An 18,862-nucleotide genomic window follows, 5' to 3' on the forward strand; every position below is an offset into this window, starting at 1 on the left:
TTTTTAATTCATGCTTTAAGAAACATGTATTAAGAGGTATTTTCATAAAAATCAATTATTAAATTAAGAAAATCAGTATTTGTGTCTATAGTTATGGTTTCTGCACATTATTGTAATGTGGAACGTATGAATGGCCATATTCCCATTTGAATGTAGTCCACAGCGAGTCTAACGGTGTGGCAACGCCGAAAAACAGCTGTGCAGTTTATTTGTATTTTGAGTGAATTGGAAAAAATAACACTACAGAAATACTGAAACAACATGTAATGTAAAAGCATTTCAAACAGACTTGATGGCAGCCACAATATGATACCCTGGATGCGCGAAAAGTTCAACGAGAAGCGCGCCAAATGGTTAGCACGCAACAAGCAGCGCAGCAACGCAACAAACGAAACCGAAACAAATTCCGATTCAAGTCGACGAACTGTCACCAGCAGCAGAGTCAGCGGCAGTGCCAATGGCAGTGCCAGCGGCAGCGACGCAGGCAGCAGTCTTAGCCTGCGCAGCGGCAGCCAGGTGCAGACGACGGAGATGGAAACGCAAACGGATGTCGCTGACGTTGGCGTCGCAGTCGGCGGCGGCATTTGCGTTCTGCGCACTCCGTCGCCGGCACGCAGGCGGCGCATTCAATTGGAGCTGCAGCTGCAGCAGGAACAGAAGGCCAGGCATGCGGAACAGCAGGCGAATGCGTAAGTTGCCAATCAAATAAACAATCACTGTGAAATAATAATTTTGTCTTTTTTTTTTTATTTTGTTTCATCCAAATTCTCTGTTGGAACCCACAAACACTAAACAATAACACCACAAAACAAACTATGCAAAAATTGCGCAGTTTGTTTCTTAGGTAAGTGCGAGGCAGTACACTAAAGTCGATCGACTACTTACACTATTGTTTTTTCTGTTGATAGGAAAAACCATGCCAGGCTAGCGTCAGCCTCAACCTCGGTTGTTGATGATCCGGATGTGGGCAAGGCTGGCGCAACCATAACCGTGCGTGTTATCTGTCCTAGTTCCCGTGTCCTTATCTTCAAAACGGACATCAACAAGCGCCTGAACGATCTCAAGAGTGAAGTCATCTTGGAGCTGAGCGATGATCCAGAGTCGATACAGCTATTTGCGCCCGATGTGCGTCACCTGAGTCCACGCTATCGCCTCTTCAAGGCGGAATACTGTGGCGGGGAACTCAACGAGGCGCAGACACTTGCTCAGCTGCATGTGCGCGACAATGAGACCTTCATCCTGTCACCCAGGCGAAACACCCTGCCACAGACTGTGACGCGCACTCGCGAGGTGCCTGGACCAAACGATGCGTTGCTGGAGAGTGCAACGCGCTTTGTGCACGCCAACACCAACTCGCTGCCTATCATCGACATCAATGAGATCTTTCAGCAGTCGAATGTGAGTGGACAGCAATAGCTTGTATAAGAATCCTTAAACGTAGTCTCTTTGTAGATCCAATACGATGTGCGCAAGGTGCTCATCTCGCTCGCTCAGGCTTCGGCTGCCATTATCGGAGCTGGGCCGTTTGCACCACGTTTGATTAGCATGCTGAAGCAGCGCTTGGTCAATCGTCGCAATCATCAGGCGGATACGCTGCAGTGCCTCGTTGACATGGGCTTCACCCGAGAGATTTCCGCCCAGGCTTTGCGTTCCAATAATGGCGTATATTCAACTACCTTGGAGTGGCTCATACAGAATCAAAGGGAGGAGGAGGGCGGCTCAGGCTCCGTATCGACGCCCATGAATATGCATCAAAGTGTCTCCTCCATATCGCCCTCAACCATAGTTACCGATAATGTAGCGCTCTAGACTATATATTAAATGATATAGAGACTAATTCCTACCTCTCTCTCTGTCGTTTAGGAGACCATTGAGAACACGGCTGCTCTTTTGCAAATTGTGCGCATCTACAGCCATCGCGATACGCCGCCAAATGACGAGATTGTCGAGTCCTTGACGGAAATGGGCTTTGAAGAGGATGCCGTGCTTGCCGCGCTCAGGAAGACGGGCAATAACAAGGCCTCCGCCTGTGACTGGCTGTGCGAAAATCGCTCGGGCAGTGTCATTGAGCTGCGCGAGGGTCTCGCCCCCGATTCCCCAATACTTAAAGTAATATTGGAAATGCCGCAAGTGCAATTGACGCTGAGCAATCCGAAAACCTTTTTGGGTAAGTGTGTATTAACGATAAATGCATATTCATTCTCTCTCGCGCTCAAGAGCCTTTGGATCCGTTTGTTTTTGTTTTCTGTTGAGCGCCTTGAGTTGACCTATTCGTTTATCGAACATCGTTTAGGGAGAGACACGATTGACGTTCGCACGATGAGAATCAGTAACTGAGCAATAGCGCAACGTTTCTGACGTTCACATAAACATACACACATGAGCCATGTGTTTAGAGAACATTTGGTTATTATTGTAAAAATCGATCGTATAGGAAAAATCAAAAGAATACTCGGTGATTCCTTTTGTCCCATACCATATACATTCATAGTATAACTAGCATAGTAAATTTCCAGATATATTATATTTATTTAAAGAGATATAAAGATGAGAATCAGCTTAAAGTCAATCCAAACCTTTATAATGTATACTCTGAATGAGTATGAAACATTTGAATTTCACCTGGTATATTGTAGTCGGATACTGAGATTCTTTTACTATCTATATACTATATATATATATATATATATATATGTAGACAGTAATTAATTTTATAAATTAAAATTAGTTACCTTTACTTTTCCCTCAGTAAGTCTCTTATTGGGATAAGTTATATTCCATATATAAATTATTTTCTAATATTATGCTTTCTTTCATTTAGCCTTTTTGGCCATATTGGAGAACGAGAATGCGATACGCGTGTGGCGCGGCGACAATGACACCACCTCCGTTATCACACATATCCTGCAAAAGTATCACGAGGAGAAGCATGTGATGGGCATCAATCAGTTCTACGTCAATCGCTGGTGAAGTCGAATGCTTTTTAATAGTGGCCTAATTATTGAGATTAACCAAATTCTATTTATACATGCATATATACATATACAATATATACAATTACCTATAGAGAGAGAGAGACAAGCAAACACAGACACCAAAACACACACGCACATACACACACACACACACACACACACATACATACATACACTCATCTATATATACATACATATATGTATATATACTACTTATATAGCTACGAGCAGTACATATTTTACAGTTAAGCGCATTGAAGCCTCAAGTATTGTATAAAGAGTATTTTTGTAGCAAAAAAAAAAAAAACAAAAGCAAAAAAAAAAAAAATAATTAAAAAAAAAAATTAAAGCAAAAAGTAAATTAAAAAAAAAAATAAAATAAAATAAATTGCACCAAGCCAAAAATGCAAAATGCTTCGCCTACACAGAGCACATTGGCTGCAATCGACAAACGCTTACCGATCAGTACGAAATGCATTAGTCTATAAAATATACATATTATATATATAATATATCATTTATCATCTAGTCATGCCATGTTTTCTAATCTCTCGTCATTTATCTCGAATGTATTGTGAAACTCGCACAAAACTTGTCCCACAACTATTTTAATCCTATTATCGTAAAAGAAAATTTTAGTTGTAAAATTTGTCAAACTAAAGAGTGAAAATTAACAAATGCTAATGGAGAGCGCATTAAGTATTATTTTGTACAACAAATATTGTATCTCTATTATTTATAAGTAATAAAAATAATTAGTTTTTGTAAAATTAAAATTGATTTTCATTAATTAAGAAAGATAATATAAAAAAATCTGTAAGCAAATGATATGAAAAGATATAGAAAAGACTAATTAATTGGTATATATTTATTTATAGATATTCATAATGATATTACGATCTCTGTGAAGGTGCAAATATGAAGAATGTTTTAAAGAGAAATTCCAACCGTGCTTTGTATACGAGGTCTATACAAAACATATCGCGAATATTGAATTTCGTTTATTCATATACCCGATTTTAAAATGCAGATTTTGATAAGATTTTAGTCGTCTTTCACCTCTGCGTTGGACCTTTAGATTATATATACAGATTCTTTGCCCATTTTCTAAAAATCATCAAATATCTGTATACTATGAATGTTACTATTCTAAAACATTTGGAATTATCCAAGAACTAACTATTAATTTTTGGCGATCCTCTCTATATACAGTTATATTTTATATTATATCAACAAAATCCATATTATTTATATAAGAGGCCTGTTGAAAATTGTTTGCAAATTTTTTAATTTAAATAAGATTTCATTTAAATAATTCATAAATATAATTTCTTTCAGCCCTCGAAGCATTTCAAATAATGTTAACAGCACAACCTCTGGCATGTATATGTTATCTATTCAACATAAATTTAACTAGTAAGTAATACTTAAGATTATTTTATATTTAGTTAAATTAGATTAAATTTCGTTTTATATTTCCATTTCTTTTCTTTTATATTAATATATAAATAAAACTCTTAAGCACCACCCTCGCAGAAATACCTTCAAAGTGATTATCATTGCTAGAGATTAGAAGCGTAAAACGTGTTCATAATGCCCTCTCAATACTTTGTACCTCGTGTTATATTTAACAGCAAAAAGCAATTACTCATACGCCACGTTGGCCTACATAAAAACTTTTGTCTAATCAAGTGGGCGTTTGTACTATGTGAGTCATATGTAATCTCTAGAGTTATCAAATTCATATCAAATGAATCATTCCAAACTGTTAACAATCCCATTTGATTTATTGATAAAACAAAACCTCAATGTGGAAACCCTCCTATCTAGCTATCACACGCACCTCCCAATTTCTCTATCGGGGCAAATGTTTCCAAATATGGTTGATAGCTTTTAATTAATATTTATTAAATGGTATTTCTGTTTCTGAAATATTAGCATGTAATTTTTATTTGAATAGCTTTATATTTGCATTATATTTTTGTCTTTTGTGAGGTTTTTCGTTTTAATGCTGATTTAATAGGGTATTGTGGGGAAATAAGAAATAGCCGGAAGCCTCAACTGCTTAGCTGATTGTTATTAGAAAACATTTTGGGTTCATGTTTTGAAACCCGATTTTTATATGTTTATTTGCAGAATTATATAATATAAATAAATATGTTTATACCCCATCTACGACGAATATGGAGTTAATAAATAATTCTGCAGTAATGCAGGAAATGTCAATATTATCATTCAATTATCATATATTAAATTATTAAATTATCATATATTATTTTACCATTATTTAACCAAACGTTCGGTGAAAATCAGAGTGGGAAAAGAGAAAAGGATCTTCTCTGATCGTGAGCGAACTTGTTGAAAGTCCGATTCTCTTTAAGTTCTCTTTAAGATCACTGTTATTTGGATAGTGATCAGACTCATATTTACCGACTTCTAAAGGTGGTCTATAATTATATGCAAACTTAAGTATATTGACATTCGTTCTCTGGCTTCTCTTTGAGGAATTTTTATTATTTATATAATGTATATTAATTATATTGGAATATTTCTTTATAGATCCCATGTTTTGTATTATATATGACATTTCATTTCATGAAAGTATATAGCGAGTTTCCGACTCGCCTCCGTACTCTTCTTTCTTACTTTCCATAGCACTCTACGCTTATCCTTTCTCTTCTCTTTATAAGTGAAACATTTCCTTATAGATAACTACTTTATTGTACAATTCTAAACCCCCAAACTTCCGCCAAGCTGTAAGTGTATCTAGTTTCCGGCTAGCTCCTACTTGACTCTTTCAACTTGTTGACTAATGTTTCACGCACTCGCCACGCCCCCTGCTCAAAGTCCTTCATTGCGTTTTTTAATGCTCTGTGCACATATGTTATGTGTGGAAAATGTTTTGCAATTTGTTAAATTTTATGGAGTTCTTTTTATCGTTGTTGTTGTTGCTGTTGTTTGTCGTGGCTAAAAAGCGAATAATTTAACAATTGCACTTTAAATGCATTACAATTAATTTTCCGAGCGACCGCACATTTTTCCATTCAACTGCAACTAAAACAACTAAATGTAATTTTTGTTGTTGTTGTTTTTGTTTTGTTTTTATTTTTATTTTCTGCTTATGGTTTTCGGTAGATTTATGTTAAGCGCGTTTATTTGGTGGTCACGCATCCGTGAGATACGCAGATACTCGACTGCATGCAGATGCAGTTGCAGATACTTTTGGCTTTTACGAGTGGCTTTTAATTAATATTTTGCGCACATAATTGTTAAATTGTCATATTGTTAAATTGTTTAGGAAATGAGCAAAGTTGAATTCATTTAAAATGCTTTTTATTTGCTCCAATTTGCGGCTGCAACAGCTTGTGGCAGCTGCAGCTGCAGCGCTCGCCTAATGGTCCTTTGCGTCTTGTTTATGCAAAAATTGATGACGCACGGCGGGCGAGGCGTGGCCGAGTGGAGGGGGTACGATAATAAATCATCTGCTGGCAGCAGCAGCAGCAGCATCAGCCAACTAACTACTAAATCGGAGTGATATACCCGGGCGAGTGGCCCAGGCAAATGAGTTTTTGATATTATCAAAAAGACGAAATGCATTGACAAGCGAGTAGACCACGCCCCACTAGCCCACCGCCCTACAGTACCCCACACAATGTCAAGCTGGCAGCTTAGCCGCAGGATAAGCGACACACGCCCAAGCACTCCCCAGGCAGCCTATAAAAAGACATCAGGACATCAGGAGAGTGCGGGAGGACCTGCGTGGGGGTTGCTTTTACTTGATATTGTTGTCGTGTGGCTTTCGCAATTTCCGTTGCATATTTGCAGGCGCCGCACAATTTATGGAACTTTATTATCGACTGAAACCAAAAACCAAAAACCGAAAACCAAAATATATATATACAAGTAGCGAAAAAAGAAAAAAAAAAGGTAAAGGAAAGGAAAGCTCATCAAAACAATACGCTGAAACAATTTGGTTTTTCGCAAAAATTTTGGCAATTTGTATGAAAATTGTTTCTGTTGTTGCTGTCGCGTTGATGTTGTTCGGGTTTCATTTGAAATTCTTGTCGCATGCGAATTTTCATTCTGTTTTCTATGTTTATATTTGCCGTAAAAGCCCAAATAACTCCATATAATGCGTTGGCTCTTAAAAATTGCATTAAATATGCATTAAAATTGTTGTCGCATCGGATATCATATAAAATAAAATATTAAAATCGACAGAAGAATGGGCATTACACGACTCGAAGATATGGTGTAAAAAGACTAAGGTTTATATTATAACTCTTATTAAAGATATAGTAGGCGAACTGAGAATTTGGAGTCAAAAATCACAGAATTTTCTATGGAAACTCGAGTAGATTTTATATGTCAAATTTTAAGATCTAGGTCTTATATTTTCTGAGTTCAATAAGGATAATTCCATGAGCTACAATTTTAACATGTCAGAATTCAAAATTATATATTGATTAAAAATGTATATAACTCAGAGAGGGGAATGACTCTAAAACAGATGTCATGAACAATAGACGGGACTTATAATTGAATGATATAGGATGTTATATACCATGCATATATGTACATAGGTAGAGCTTCAAACTTTTGTAATCAGCTAACTATTCCTTGATCGAACCCACGTACCAAGTTCTGTCAAGCTAGTAGCTATAGAATCAGAGTTCAGTGAGGTCAAATAAAATAAATAAAATATGTACAACATTTCACTTCTTCAATTACAGAAAATAAATATTTTTTAATATATACATATATATATAATTTTAATAAATATTCAAATAAAATTGACATTCAAATATACCCTATTCAAAGCCTTCTCAAGTACAGGGTATATAAATATACGAGACGTGCGTTCTGCTCACATCTTCCTCGAGCACATTATCTAGGGGTTTGAGCTAAATGACATTTGGCCAAATGAATGCATTAAATTCTACAACGGGCTAAATATTTCTCCAAGGGCTTTGTGATTTATGTATAATTTAAACATGATTTTCAATTGATTTAATCAAAATTGAAGTCAATTAGTCAGATGATGTTTCCTGATTGTTCAACAATTTACATTGTTGTCACTCAACCTATAATATCAATCGACAATTGTTTTGGGATTTGATTTACAGTTACTTTAATTGAGTTTTTTTAGAGTACATTTAATTTGCATTAAATATAATTAAATAACTTGTAAATTTACAAAATTGTATTTAATAAACATTTTAGTTGCAGTAGTTTTTATTTTATTTTATTTTTTAACTAAAATTTATATTTCTATAAAATACAATAGTATTTTTACAATTGAATAAAAAATATTTTTAATTATATTATGGTAAAACATTCTTAGAAATTGTATATGAAAAAAAAAGCAAATAATTTAAAACTTGATATTTTCTGAATTTTACAATTTTGAAAATACTAATAAATTAGCGTTTTCAACCAATTTAATTTCTCAGTTAAGTTTATATGAAAATGTTCATTACTTAAAGTCTTTCCCCAAGCTCTCCCACTAAACGATTCCTTGAATATTCTTCCACTTGAAATGGTTTCTTATTGGACTCTACCATTCGTCCTTTTTCCCATTTGCTACCCCTTAAGCAAAGCCCCAGACAATTAACCATTTAAAACCAAATCGAACTCCTTCATTAGGAAACATTGCGAAACATGTTGTCAAATCTGAACTTGGGGCGCATTTCATTTATATGCCATAAATACTTGTACGAAACTTGCAACGCGACATGAAAATTAAGTAGCGGCCACGCCCACACTACAACTTACCACACCACCCCCGCCTCTATACAGACGCCCTAATGTGCTTGTCTGCAATGGCAAACATAAAAAAAAAGAATTTCAGCTTAAACGCATGAAATCACACAAAGATACTAAAAATTTGGAGTCTGCGACAAGGATCGAATGTTCTGCTGGACCAAGCACACGCACATGCACACAAGCACACATATCCACACACATATACATATACAAAGTCAACTACCCTGTGGCTAGGCAAACTCTACAGTTTATGACGCAGTAGGCCAATGTCCCGGCCTCATAAATATAAAAATTAGTTGCTGGTCAGTTAGCAAGTGGGTGGCTAAAAGGCACATGGACGGGGAGTGGAGCCGAGCGGGGGTGAGGGCTCTGTGCTACGCTTGACCATTTGCTATCGTGTGGGCGGCTCAGACGACGGCTACGGTGGCCGCCCCACAATTAATTAATTAGTTCAGTTGACAAAAATTGGTGGGGCATAGTCAAGGCGGTTGGACCGAACCAACTGGTTGGGCAGCTGTTTGATGAAGAGGGGGAGCAAGTGTAGCAGGCGGCTACTGTGGTTAGCCCTGGCGTGTGTTTATGATGGCGAATGTGACTGGGTCGACTGCTGAGTTAGTGTGTGCGTTGTTTGAATGCCTGCGTATGGTCAGCTGGCATACAGTTAAAGTTGCGTTTACACGGCGACACTTTATGAACTGAGTGAACTTAGAAACTTGAAGCGAGTTGCTCTGTGTGTGCTGTGGATTATATTCCACATTCTTACACCTTTTATGCACTTCACCATGAAAGAGAGAAAGAAAGCTCATGTTTTAGATTGTCTTACTTTTGTCTTGCTCTGATCTACTGAGCATATGAAGAATATTCAACACATGTGCGCTCATCTACTTAGGTGTTCATTTCACCGATAGAGAGCGCGGACACCAAGAGCAGTGTCTGTGGATCGTGTGGATAATAAGTGTACTTGAGCACCCAAGGCTAAGACTGCTCATTCGACAGAGAGCGCAAGAGCAAGACGCTGACATTGAGCTTAGTGTGTTGGATATTGTGAAGAGAGTATATATTGCACTTGTGTTAGCATGAGGCGTCTGTCAACATTGTCACGGGAATAAGTGTGAGCAGGAGAGTAAAATCGCAAAGAGAGTTTACATTACATTTGTATTTGTGTGAGAGCCGTCTCAGTCTGTTGGCGAGATTGATACTTTGAATTTGTTTGTAGGCGTTCATCACATTTATTTTGTATCTACATATCGTACATATGTATGTTCACTTTTAATATACATATATATTATTATTATTTATAATTGTAACTTAAAATATATTTTAAATCATAATGTAGCCTTGAGTTAATAATATTAATACAAATTTTAAACAACTAATTCATGAATTTGCGTACCCATAAACATGCCCTATAATTATGTATATGTTTCTCTTACTCTGATTCTTTGTATATATGCGTGTGTGTGTGTGTGTCGTTTTGGTGTGTCATTTTAGTCAAGGGTCATGTGGCATGCGGCCAACTGTTTTCATAAGCGTAGCAAATATTTTCACAAGCCCAATTAGTGGGCAGCCCCTCAGTTGACCAGCTGACCACACAGCTGCCGAGAGTTGTTGCCCTTGTTGTTGCTGCTGCTGTTGTCGTTGTAGTCAAGGAGTCCTTGTCCTTTTGGCCATCTCTTCCATACTTATGCATGGGTCCATATGTATGTATGTTTGTATGTGCATGTGGTCCCTCCCGCTGAGCTCTAAAAATTAATAAAAGTGTAAAACTTTCTTCTTGCCTGCTTTTCGCCAGCTTTTTGTTCGCCTTCGGGTTTTCGTTGTCGTTTTGTCAACGCGCCTCGTGTGCAACATACTTGCGAACAAAAGTGAAAAAGCCAAAAGCAATAAAGTTTTCAATTGTTTCTCTGCCACTCTATGCAATGCGGTTCTCTCTATTTTCGTTTTTTTTTTATTCCTCCTTTATTTCTCGCAAATACACACTAGGAAAGGGTATGTTTTTTGGTTGTGTCAGGCTAGAGATTTTGATATAGCTCGATAAATGTTATCCCATATTATAAATCTGACGATTTGATAAGTATTTTTATAGTAGTTAACTGATTACTATTAATTACAGAAATAGGCGTCATCGATAAGATCTTATTATTTATTGATCATATTAGAGCATTAATTGTACAAGTAGGCCACCTTATAGATTAAGGACTGAGCTGAGTGATACTAAATAAAGCACTTTTACCTACCTTAGCCACAAAAAAATATTATATCATCTGTATTGTTCTAAATCTTTGTTGTTCTAAATCTATATTAATTAAATACATATAACGTTTTAAATTTTTATTATTTTTTTTTTAACTATTAATAAGTCCCTTTATATTCTTTTAAATAAAATTTAAATTATTTTTCTTAATCATTTTATTATATTTATTATTATGTCCATATTTTTTAGATCTTATTTCTTAAAGATTCGCTTATGATTTATGGGTGCTTCGTAACTTCTGTTTTTTTTTTTTTTTTTTCAAATTTATTTTTAGGGTATTTATAGCTGCATCGATTCAATGTTCTGGTATTTATTTCTTCTTTTTCTTTTAGTTTTTCCCTATAGCTTTTATATTTTTTCTACTTCTTCTCGGTTTCCTTATAGTCGTTGGCTTCAAAGTTTTTAACTGGCGCTGACTTTAAGTGCAATTCAGTGCCGAGGCAAAAGCGAAAAAATGCTAAAAACTTTTTCCCCTACTTGCAACTGACTTTGTTCATAGCTGTTGTTGTTGAATTTCTTTTTTCACTTGTTTTTTTGTGTGGCTGCCACATTTCGTTTTTGTATTTTGCAGTTTAAAAACGCATTGCCAAATGTGTCACACAAAAGTTGTTGCTGTTGTTGCAACTGACACAAAAGCAGTGGAAAGGTAAGTGGTGAGGGGTGAGGCGTAGGTCTAACTGTTGTGCGGTTGCTTTGTCTTATGCATTGCACATTTTGCACTTGACGTTAAAACAAAAGGCAAACGCAGCTGCCGAGGCCTCGTCGAACGGCACTTAGCGAGAGAGCACTGTAGGTTGGCAGGCAGGCAAAGGTGGACAAAGGTAGGCCACAAAGAGAATCCTAAATGTAACTGGGTTGAGCGTTTTAATGGTGACATTCAAGCTTTTCAAAAAGTGTTTGCTCCTCATGACTAAAAGTGTGAATTCGCACCAACAAAAAATAGGTAAATAAAATATATGATGGATATGATGTGATTTTCTAAATCTTACTGAAAACATATAATAACTAAAATAAAATTAATTATAGAACTTCAATATAATCAAATAGTTATTTGAAATGATTATTATAGATTGAAGTTCTATAATTAATTAGATTTTATTTACACTGAACTTATATTAAAAATAAAATTAAGGATGTGTTAACCTTTCAGGGATCGTACATATACATATATATTGTACATATATTTATATCATAGAAAAATTTATAGATACATTTTATTGGCAGAAAATTATTAAAACGTATTATTTTGAAAAATTATTTATTTGATTAAAGAATGAAAATGTATTTTTTGGTGTGCATTAAAAGCAAAAATAAAAATAAATTAAAATAAATAAAAAAATAGAAAAATAAATAAATAAAAAATGCAGCAAACTAAGTAAATATTTATATATTTTAATTCATATATTTGTAATTAATAATTTAAGAATTCATAGCATTTTTATATATATTTTATTTAAAATCTTTTAATGATAATATATTATTCTATTCATTCATACATTTTAGTCTACATACAAACTCTTTTTAATTGCCTCGATTAAATATAATTATCTCTTTTGCCATTTCGCTCCAGAAAATATGCTATAAAATGCAGCTTAAATTGTTTTTAAATCAAAACTAAATTTCTATTTGAGCAAATCTCTACGTAAATCACTTTTTAATTACTAAAGTGCTATTCACTATATATGTATATGTATATATATATATATATATATATCCTCCCAAGACGATTAGCCCACCCTTTTGGAGCGGCAAAACGGCTTTTAGACTCTTAGCTGACGTTAACAAGCTGCGCTCTCGGGCCAACTACTTGGACATTGATAGCCTTAACATGGCCTTATTAAAATCGCCTGCCATGACGGATTTATTTTTAATGAGTCTGGACTAAGCAAAAGTTAATGAGCCTCGAGCCAAACAAACCGCCCAGCCATGAATGCGATGATGTACAAATCTTTCACGTGCGTGGCAAATAAATCATCATTGCACGAAAAACCAACAAATACAATTGCAATATTCGTTGGGGTTTCCAAAGCCTGACAAATGAGCGAATGTATCAGAGAAGCCCCGTACAAGGACATAGGATATTAACGTGTGTTAACCACCCCCAATTCTGTGTCCCCCCCTAGCATTCTAGACAAATGCATTAAGTCCCTGAATATAACTATATAAACTACAATACAGTCCCTGATGATGCTGCTGCTACAGTTGCTGCTGTTGTTGTTGTTGTTGTTAATGTTGCTGCATTGGCGTCAAATTTGCTGCTTCATTTATAAGGATTACAGCCCTTACAGTAAAAACTCATAACGAAATTACTTGCAGGAAATGCAACAAGCTCAATGGCCCAGCCATGAGTCGCAACTCTGCTCTAGCATCAGTATTATAGCCACCCCTAAGCGTCTTCTATTTAGCAGGGGTAGCATTTCTAGCTGACTTCTTGGCGCTATCCATTGACATGCCTTTGTTAAGGAGAGAACACGAATTATGCATTAGTTTCAACTTGTAGCGCATGATTAGATGTTTTCTTATATATATTTTGCCATTTCCTTTACGGATTTGAGGGCTGCTGCTGGACTGACCCAAATGTATGCGCTAGAGAAATTGCGTCTGTAGCAAAATTATATAATATTGAGCTCGAGAAGATGTCGGGCACAAATTAATTGATTTTCGTAGAGGATAAGTAGGTAATGCATCTTAATAGGTTATTAAAGTGAAATTCAAGTCAAATGGAAAGTCAAACTAATTGAAATGTAGTTAACATTAATGAGAATTGTTTAAGCAAAATGTATATTATCTATGATGATTGTTATTTTATATAAACTTATTATTTTATATTAACGTAAAAGGTATTGAATCTAATTATTTGTATTATTATTAGTATTAATATTAATTTTATAAAAAGGTTTTTTAAATGCTTATTTTAATGTAAATTTAAGTGATTATTATTATTATTTTTAATTTCTTAAAAAAAAAATTGTGATATTTTCCTTTATCTTAGTTGGTAAGATCAAAGTAGAAAATATAAGCGAACGCCAGCAAGGTGTGAGGCAATATAAGTGAAAGAAACTAAATTTTTAAAAACTAATTTTCGGTCAGAGTCAAGAGCGACTAATTAAATACCAAATCTTTAATATCAATAAATAAAATTTAATTACTACTTGCTATTATGAGTATTTTTTATTGCTATTAATACTATTGTAAATGTGTTTACTCGTGAAATCAACCGAATCTTGGCTCTGTCTATCTCTCTCTCTCTCGGACTCTCTGAGCAAGAATCGTCGGTTCATTTCTTTTTAGTTTTCGATTGAGCGTTTTGAGTTAAGGTTTACGTACAATAAGCGGAAACACAATACAAAGTTTCAGCCCGATCGTTAACGAAGTTTTGCTCTCAGTTGCTCTTGGACTTTTCTTTTACAGTAAAACACATTTATTTGCGGACATCGAGAAACGGTCAACGGGTTTTTGTAAGCTATGCTGTTATATTATATACTATATTATTGTACATTTCCTCATAATTTATAATATTTTATTACATTTATTAGTCTTTACCTTAAATATGCATATCTACAACTTTTGATACATCCGACATAAGTAAAGCACAAGAAACATTATGGTTACATTATGTCTATAACTCAATATATATTCTCCATATAACACTTACATAAATCTCAATCATAATAGATTTTAATTAGCCTCTGCCCCACCCAATTGATTTGGGGCACTCATACTTTCAGCCATAACTTGGGCAACTGTCAAACAATTCATGTACTTTCAGACCGAGCAACTTTTATTTTTGGACACTATGAAGACAACCCTGAAAAAAAAAAAAACAACAAACAAACAACGAGAAACGCCCCTTTCCAGTTAGCTAGCTTTTTAATAAATATAAAGCGTTAATTTGCTGCATAATTGCGCCGTGCCACGCCCACTCGCTGCGTGTAGACCCTTCGTGTCTGGCAGCTCGTTTGCTCCTAGTTAAGTAGCACAGCCTCCCACTCCTTCGGCTGTCTCAAAGACAAGCAGCCGTCAATGGCAGCACCACGCCCCTTTACGTTGGGCTTGCCTCCCCCCTTTCTTATGTCTTCAATGACAGTTATTTCATTTTTCTTGTTGATGTTTTTCCCTGCACTCATTAAATCAAGTTAAAAAGGCATATAGCACCCAGTTGTTGTTGTCGTTGCTGTTGTTGTTGTTGGCCTGTTTCCGTTGTTAGCCAAGCTGTTGAACTTGTCCTGGATATGCTCCTGGTTTGGGCTTCTCGTTTTCTTGTTGCCTACGCCATGTACTTGCGGCCATGTCGAAGACAACGCACAAAATTTTCAAATAACATTTTACACAGCCCTCAGCCCCTCCCATGCCACAAAAAAGTCGAGATACAGAAACAGGAGTGGAAAAAAGCAAGGACATAATGTCGCACTCTGGCTAAGACTGTACACGACTTGGCTTTAATTATTGTTGATAACTTGGCGCACAGGGCGTTGGGCTTTAATGTCCTAGCCGCAAAATGTAACGGCTGAGAGCCAGTGACAAGACTCTGACACAAATTTCAATTGCGCATCTGTCTAATTGGAGGGAGCTAGGAGCGGGAGTCAGGAGTCAGTTACTCAGCGGAGTCTACATGTATTTGCTTTTGGCAAATTATGCGTATTAGGCATATGGCTCAAACGAAAATGAAACCATATGAAGTTATCGTAACGAGGTATATATACATTTCAGTATGTTGATAAAATATTAGTCATAGGCAATGTTTACTAATGCACTGCGATGGATGTTTGATTAAAGGAAATATATTGTACATAAAATATAAAAATCATATATCGATTAAAATATGGTTATTTAATACGATATTCAAAGCAGATGGGCTGCCATTATTATATATAAATATTTATGTAGAAAACTCTTCTAAAAAAGCTTAAAAACTTAATGAAGTAATCCGATTTAAATATTTGTGCTTTTTGTGAGTATATCTGTTTCTCTCTGTTCCCTGTTTTTCACACAGTCTGTCCCTCCATACACTGTCTGCCTAAGAAATGGAAGTAATGAAGAATAACTACAGAAGATCATTTAAGCTCTCTTAATTTTAAGTTCTCTTTGATGCAGCAGTGTTCATTTCGTATTTATATTTGAGTAAAACGAAGCTAGAATGCTCGCAGCAACAGAGAGTGTTCCCATTGCACTATAGGAAAAAAGCCCGAAATTTTGGCATCAATTCTAAAAATAGAGCTAGGAGGTTGAAATTTTACATACACCTAAGATAGACTAAGTTAGAATTTCGAATTTTTTTTTTTTACGATTTGACCACGCCTTCTCCCCGCCTCCTTGTTACCCATTAATGAAATCATGTGTACTTCAGACATAAATTTTTTAAATATATTATATATATCTTACATTACATATTTTCATATAAAAATAAATGTGTACAGCTTATTATATAATAAAAAAATTAAAATGTGTATTTTCATTCCGTTGATACCCTGTAAAATTAAGAAAAATATGAAAAAAAAAAGTTGTATTTTTATTTTACAATAATTACCACATCTCCAAAAATTAACATCAATAATCATAGTTAAGATATTTATTATTGGAAACTAAAAAAAAAAGGTTAAAAATTGATAAAAAAAAAATTGTATTTATGCCAAAATTTCGGGTTTTTTTCCTATAGTGCATTGGTCATTTTACTCTCGACTGCAACGACCTTTACCCATTGGTCACTTAAAACTCGATCTCTACCTGGCGTAAGGCTCAACATTTGAGAGCGACTTTGTGCTTGAGTGGGAGTCGGCCTATATAAAGGGCAGCAGCTGCAGCATTTCTTCAGTCGCCCAGGCCTAGTGGGGGTCAGTAAAGTGAATTGAGATGGTTCAGCTAAGCATTAGCGGCAAAGGAAATACTTAGCGGAAATACACAGAGGAAATACCATGAAGGAATACTTAGAGAATATTTGTAGAGGAAATACTTAGAGGAAAATCTTTTAAAAAATATTTATAGCAAATACTTAGAAGAAATACTTAAAGGCAATTTTAGAGGAAATGAAAAAAGGAAATACTTAGAGGAAATACTTGCGGCAAATACTTGGAATCAATTCTTAGGGGAAATGCTTGGAAGAAAATTCTATTTATTTAATATTCAAGAGATTATTGATTTGTACTCCTAAATATATGTTGATTTTCATTATCATTATTATTATTATGACTTCTCGAATATATTTTGTAACATATATTATAAAAATCCACGATTTTATTTTTTTCTGCTGATATAAAATATTAATTCGTTAATAGCTTTGGTTTATAACATATGTAAAAATAGTATGTCTTACTTATATTAATACTGATCAGTAAGATTATTTAAGATTTTTAGTCACCACTTTAATTGAGTATTAAAAAAACAAATAAACTTCACTTTTCGACTATAATTTATTCACATACATTATTCTTAAACACTCTTCATATTACACAAATTTTGAAATTTCATAAAGAAATGGAACGTTATAATATAACACAGCCGGCCTCTTCCGCCACACAGCAGGCGCCCAGCAGCAGGCAGCATTCCATTTGCTCTCTTGTGGGTCCATTGTTCTCCTCCACATAGATCGTTTGAGGCTGCGTGACAACTACGGTTGGCTGCGTGTAGGCTGGTTGCGGCACGACCTCTATGACCTCGACTGGCGGTGGATAGAATGGATCGATGACATCCACTTGGTAGCCCGGGTTGTACATGATCTTATTTGTCGTTTGACTCCGGCGAGTGGGCAACTAATTTAATTGAATAAAAGTTATTTTGTGCGTCGCAATGACTCGTTTTAAACTAAAATTCTATTTCGCTGACAGTTTGTTTTGGGTACAATTTTCGCACTGAATACATATTTTTTTTATTTTATCATAAGCTTCAAGCATTTGATCAATGAGCTCTGATAATAAAACAGTTTTGTGTAAGTGTCAGAAAAGTAGAGACATAAGGCACCGTGTGGCAATTTGATTAGAAATGAAGGAAACTACACATTATGATTTTCATTAATTTAAATTAAATTATTCACATTCAGACTTAGATTTGTAAAATGTACCTGTTTATTGAATTTCTTGTTTTTTGATAGCGTTTAAATAATGACCATTTTTATTGATTTTATTCTAATAATTTCACTTTTAAGTTACTTAAAAGAAATAGTATATAAATATGCAAATTATTAAAAACTAATACTTAATGTCAATTTTATTTCTTAGATTATTTTATTATTTAATCTACTCATTACACAGTATGAATTAAACTGAAAATGCATATTTAGAGTTAAATAATAAAAAAAAACATATTAAATTTTATTTTAAAAATATGAATGCTCAAAATTTATAATTACCATTTATCTTATTTAGTCATTATTAAATTAATTTTAAAATTCCATTTTGAAGAAAACAGACGTCCAAAACTATTATATATTATATTCAATATGTAAGAAAAATGTATAAATAAATATTTGATACACTTCAGTTTTGACTTTGCATTAAAAATCAATAATTTATAAATAAAATATATAATATATAATGAATAAATCATTAAATATATCAAATCAGTTCATAGCTAATCATTCACTATGAACGATACTTGGTTAAACTATGCTCGAATACCTACTTTCATACTAGAAAATAAAGTGCAACAGTGCGTATACGTGCTATGATTTTAGCCAATCTGAAATTAGGTACATTTCCATAATTGTATCTATCTATTTTTTATAAATTGATGATTTAAACATGTATGGCTATCTCCACCACTGTTCGGTGCCTCGCGTGCAACAGTGCGTATGAGTAATATGGTTTGGGCTATAGATAAACGGCAAGTGGAAAAAAAGTACACATAAATTACGGTGAATGGGTGAACCAGCAAC

At 34.7% G+C, this 18,862-nt stretch overlaps 2 protein-coding genes across 2 annotated transcripts; one reads left to right on the forward strand and one right to left on the reverse strand.

Moving 5' to 3' along the window:
• Positions 1-181: 181 nt before the first annotated feature.
• LOC6580678 (ubiquitin-associated domain-containing protein 1) lies at positions 182-3,751 on the forward strand. The gene is made up of 6 exons (XM_002006454.4): positions 182-689; positions 833-844; positions 909-1,398; positions 1,453-1,797; positions 1,864-2,167; positions 2,822-3,751. Exons 1-6 carry the CDS (start codon positions 307-309, stop codon positions 2,968-2,970), a joined length of 1,683 nt encoding a protein of 560 aa, XP_002006490.2. The 5' UTR covers positions 182-306; the 3' UTR covers positions 2,971-3,751.
• Positions 3,752-17,383: 13,632 nt separating this feature from the next.
• On the reverse strand, positions 17,384-17,824 carry LOC6580680 (uncharacterized protein YBR056W-A). The gene has a single exon (XM_002006456.4). It carries the CDS (start codon positions 17,703-17,705, stop codon positions 17,475-17,477), a length of 231 nt encoding a protein of 76 aa, XP_002006492.1. The 5' UTR covers positions 17,706-17,824; the 3' UTR covers positions 17,384-17,474.
• Positions 17,825-18,862: the final 1,038 nt, after the last annotated feature.

The sequence above is a fragment of the Drosophila mojavensis genome, unplaced genomic scaffold (genome assembly GCF_018153725.1).
Source record: "Drosophila mojavensis isolate 15081-1352.22 unplaced genomic scaffold, ASM1815372v1 contig_81, whole genome shotgun sequence".
In the NCBI taxonomy this organism is placed as follows: domain Eukaryota; kingdom Metazoa; phylum Arthropoda; class Insecta; order Diptera; family Drosophilidae; genus Drosophila; species Drosophila mojavensis.

What these genes read in the sequence shown, in the direction of transcription:
- LOC6580678 (XM_002006454.4), top strand. Translation starts at nt 307, where the DNA reads ATGATACCCTGGATGCGCGAAAAGTTCAACGAGAAGCGCGCCAAATGG. An exon ending in AGATCTTTCAGCAGTCGAAT is followed by an intron (nt 1,399 to 1,452) that starts GTGAGTGGACAG and finishes GTCTCTTTGTAG; the next exon opens with ATCCAATACGATGTGCGCAA. An exon ending in CAACCATAGTTACCGATAAT is followed by an intron (nt 1,798 to 1,863) that starts GTAGCGCTCTAG and finishes TCTGTCGTTTAG; the next exon opens with GAGACCATTGAGAACACGGC.
- LOC6580680 (XM_002006456.4), bottom strand. Translation starts at nt 17,705, where the DNA reads ATGTACAACCCGGGCTACCAAGTGGATGTCATCGATCCATTCTATCCA.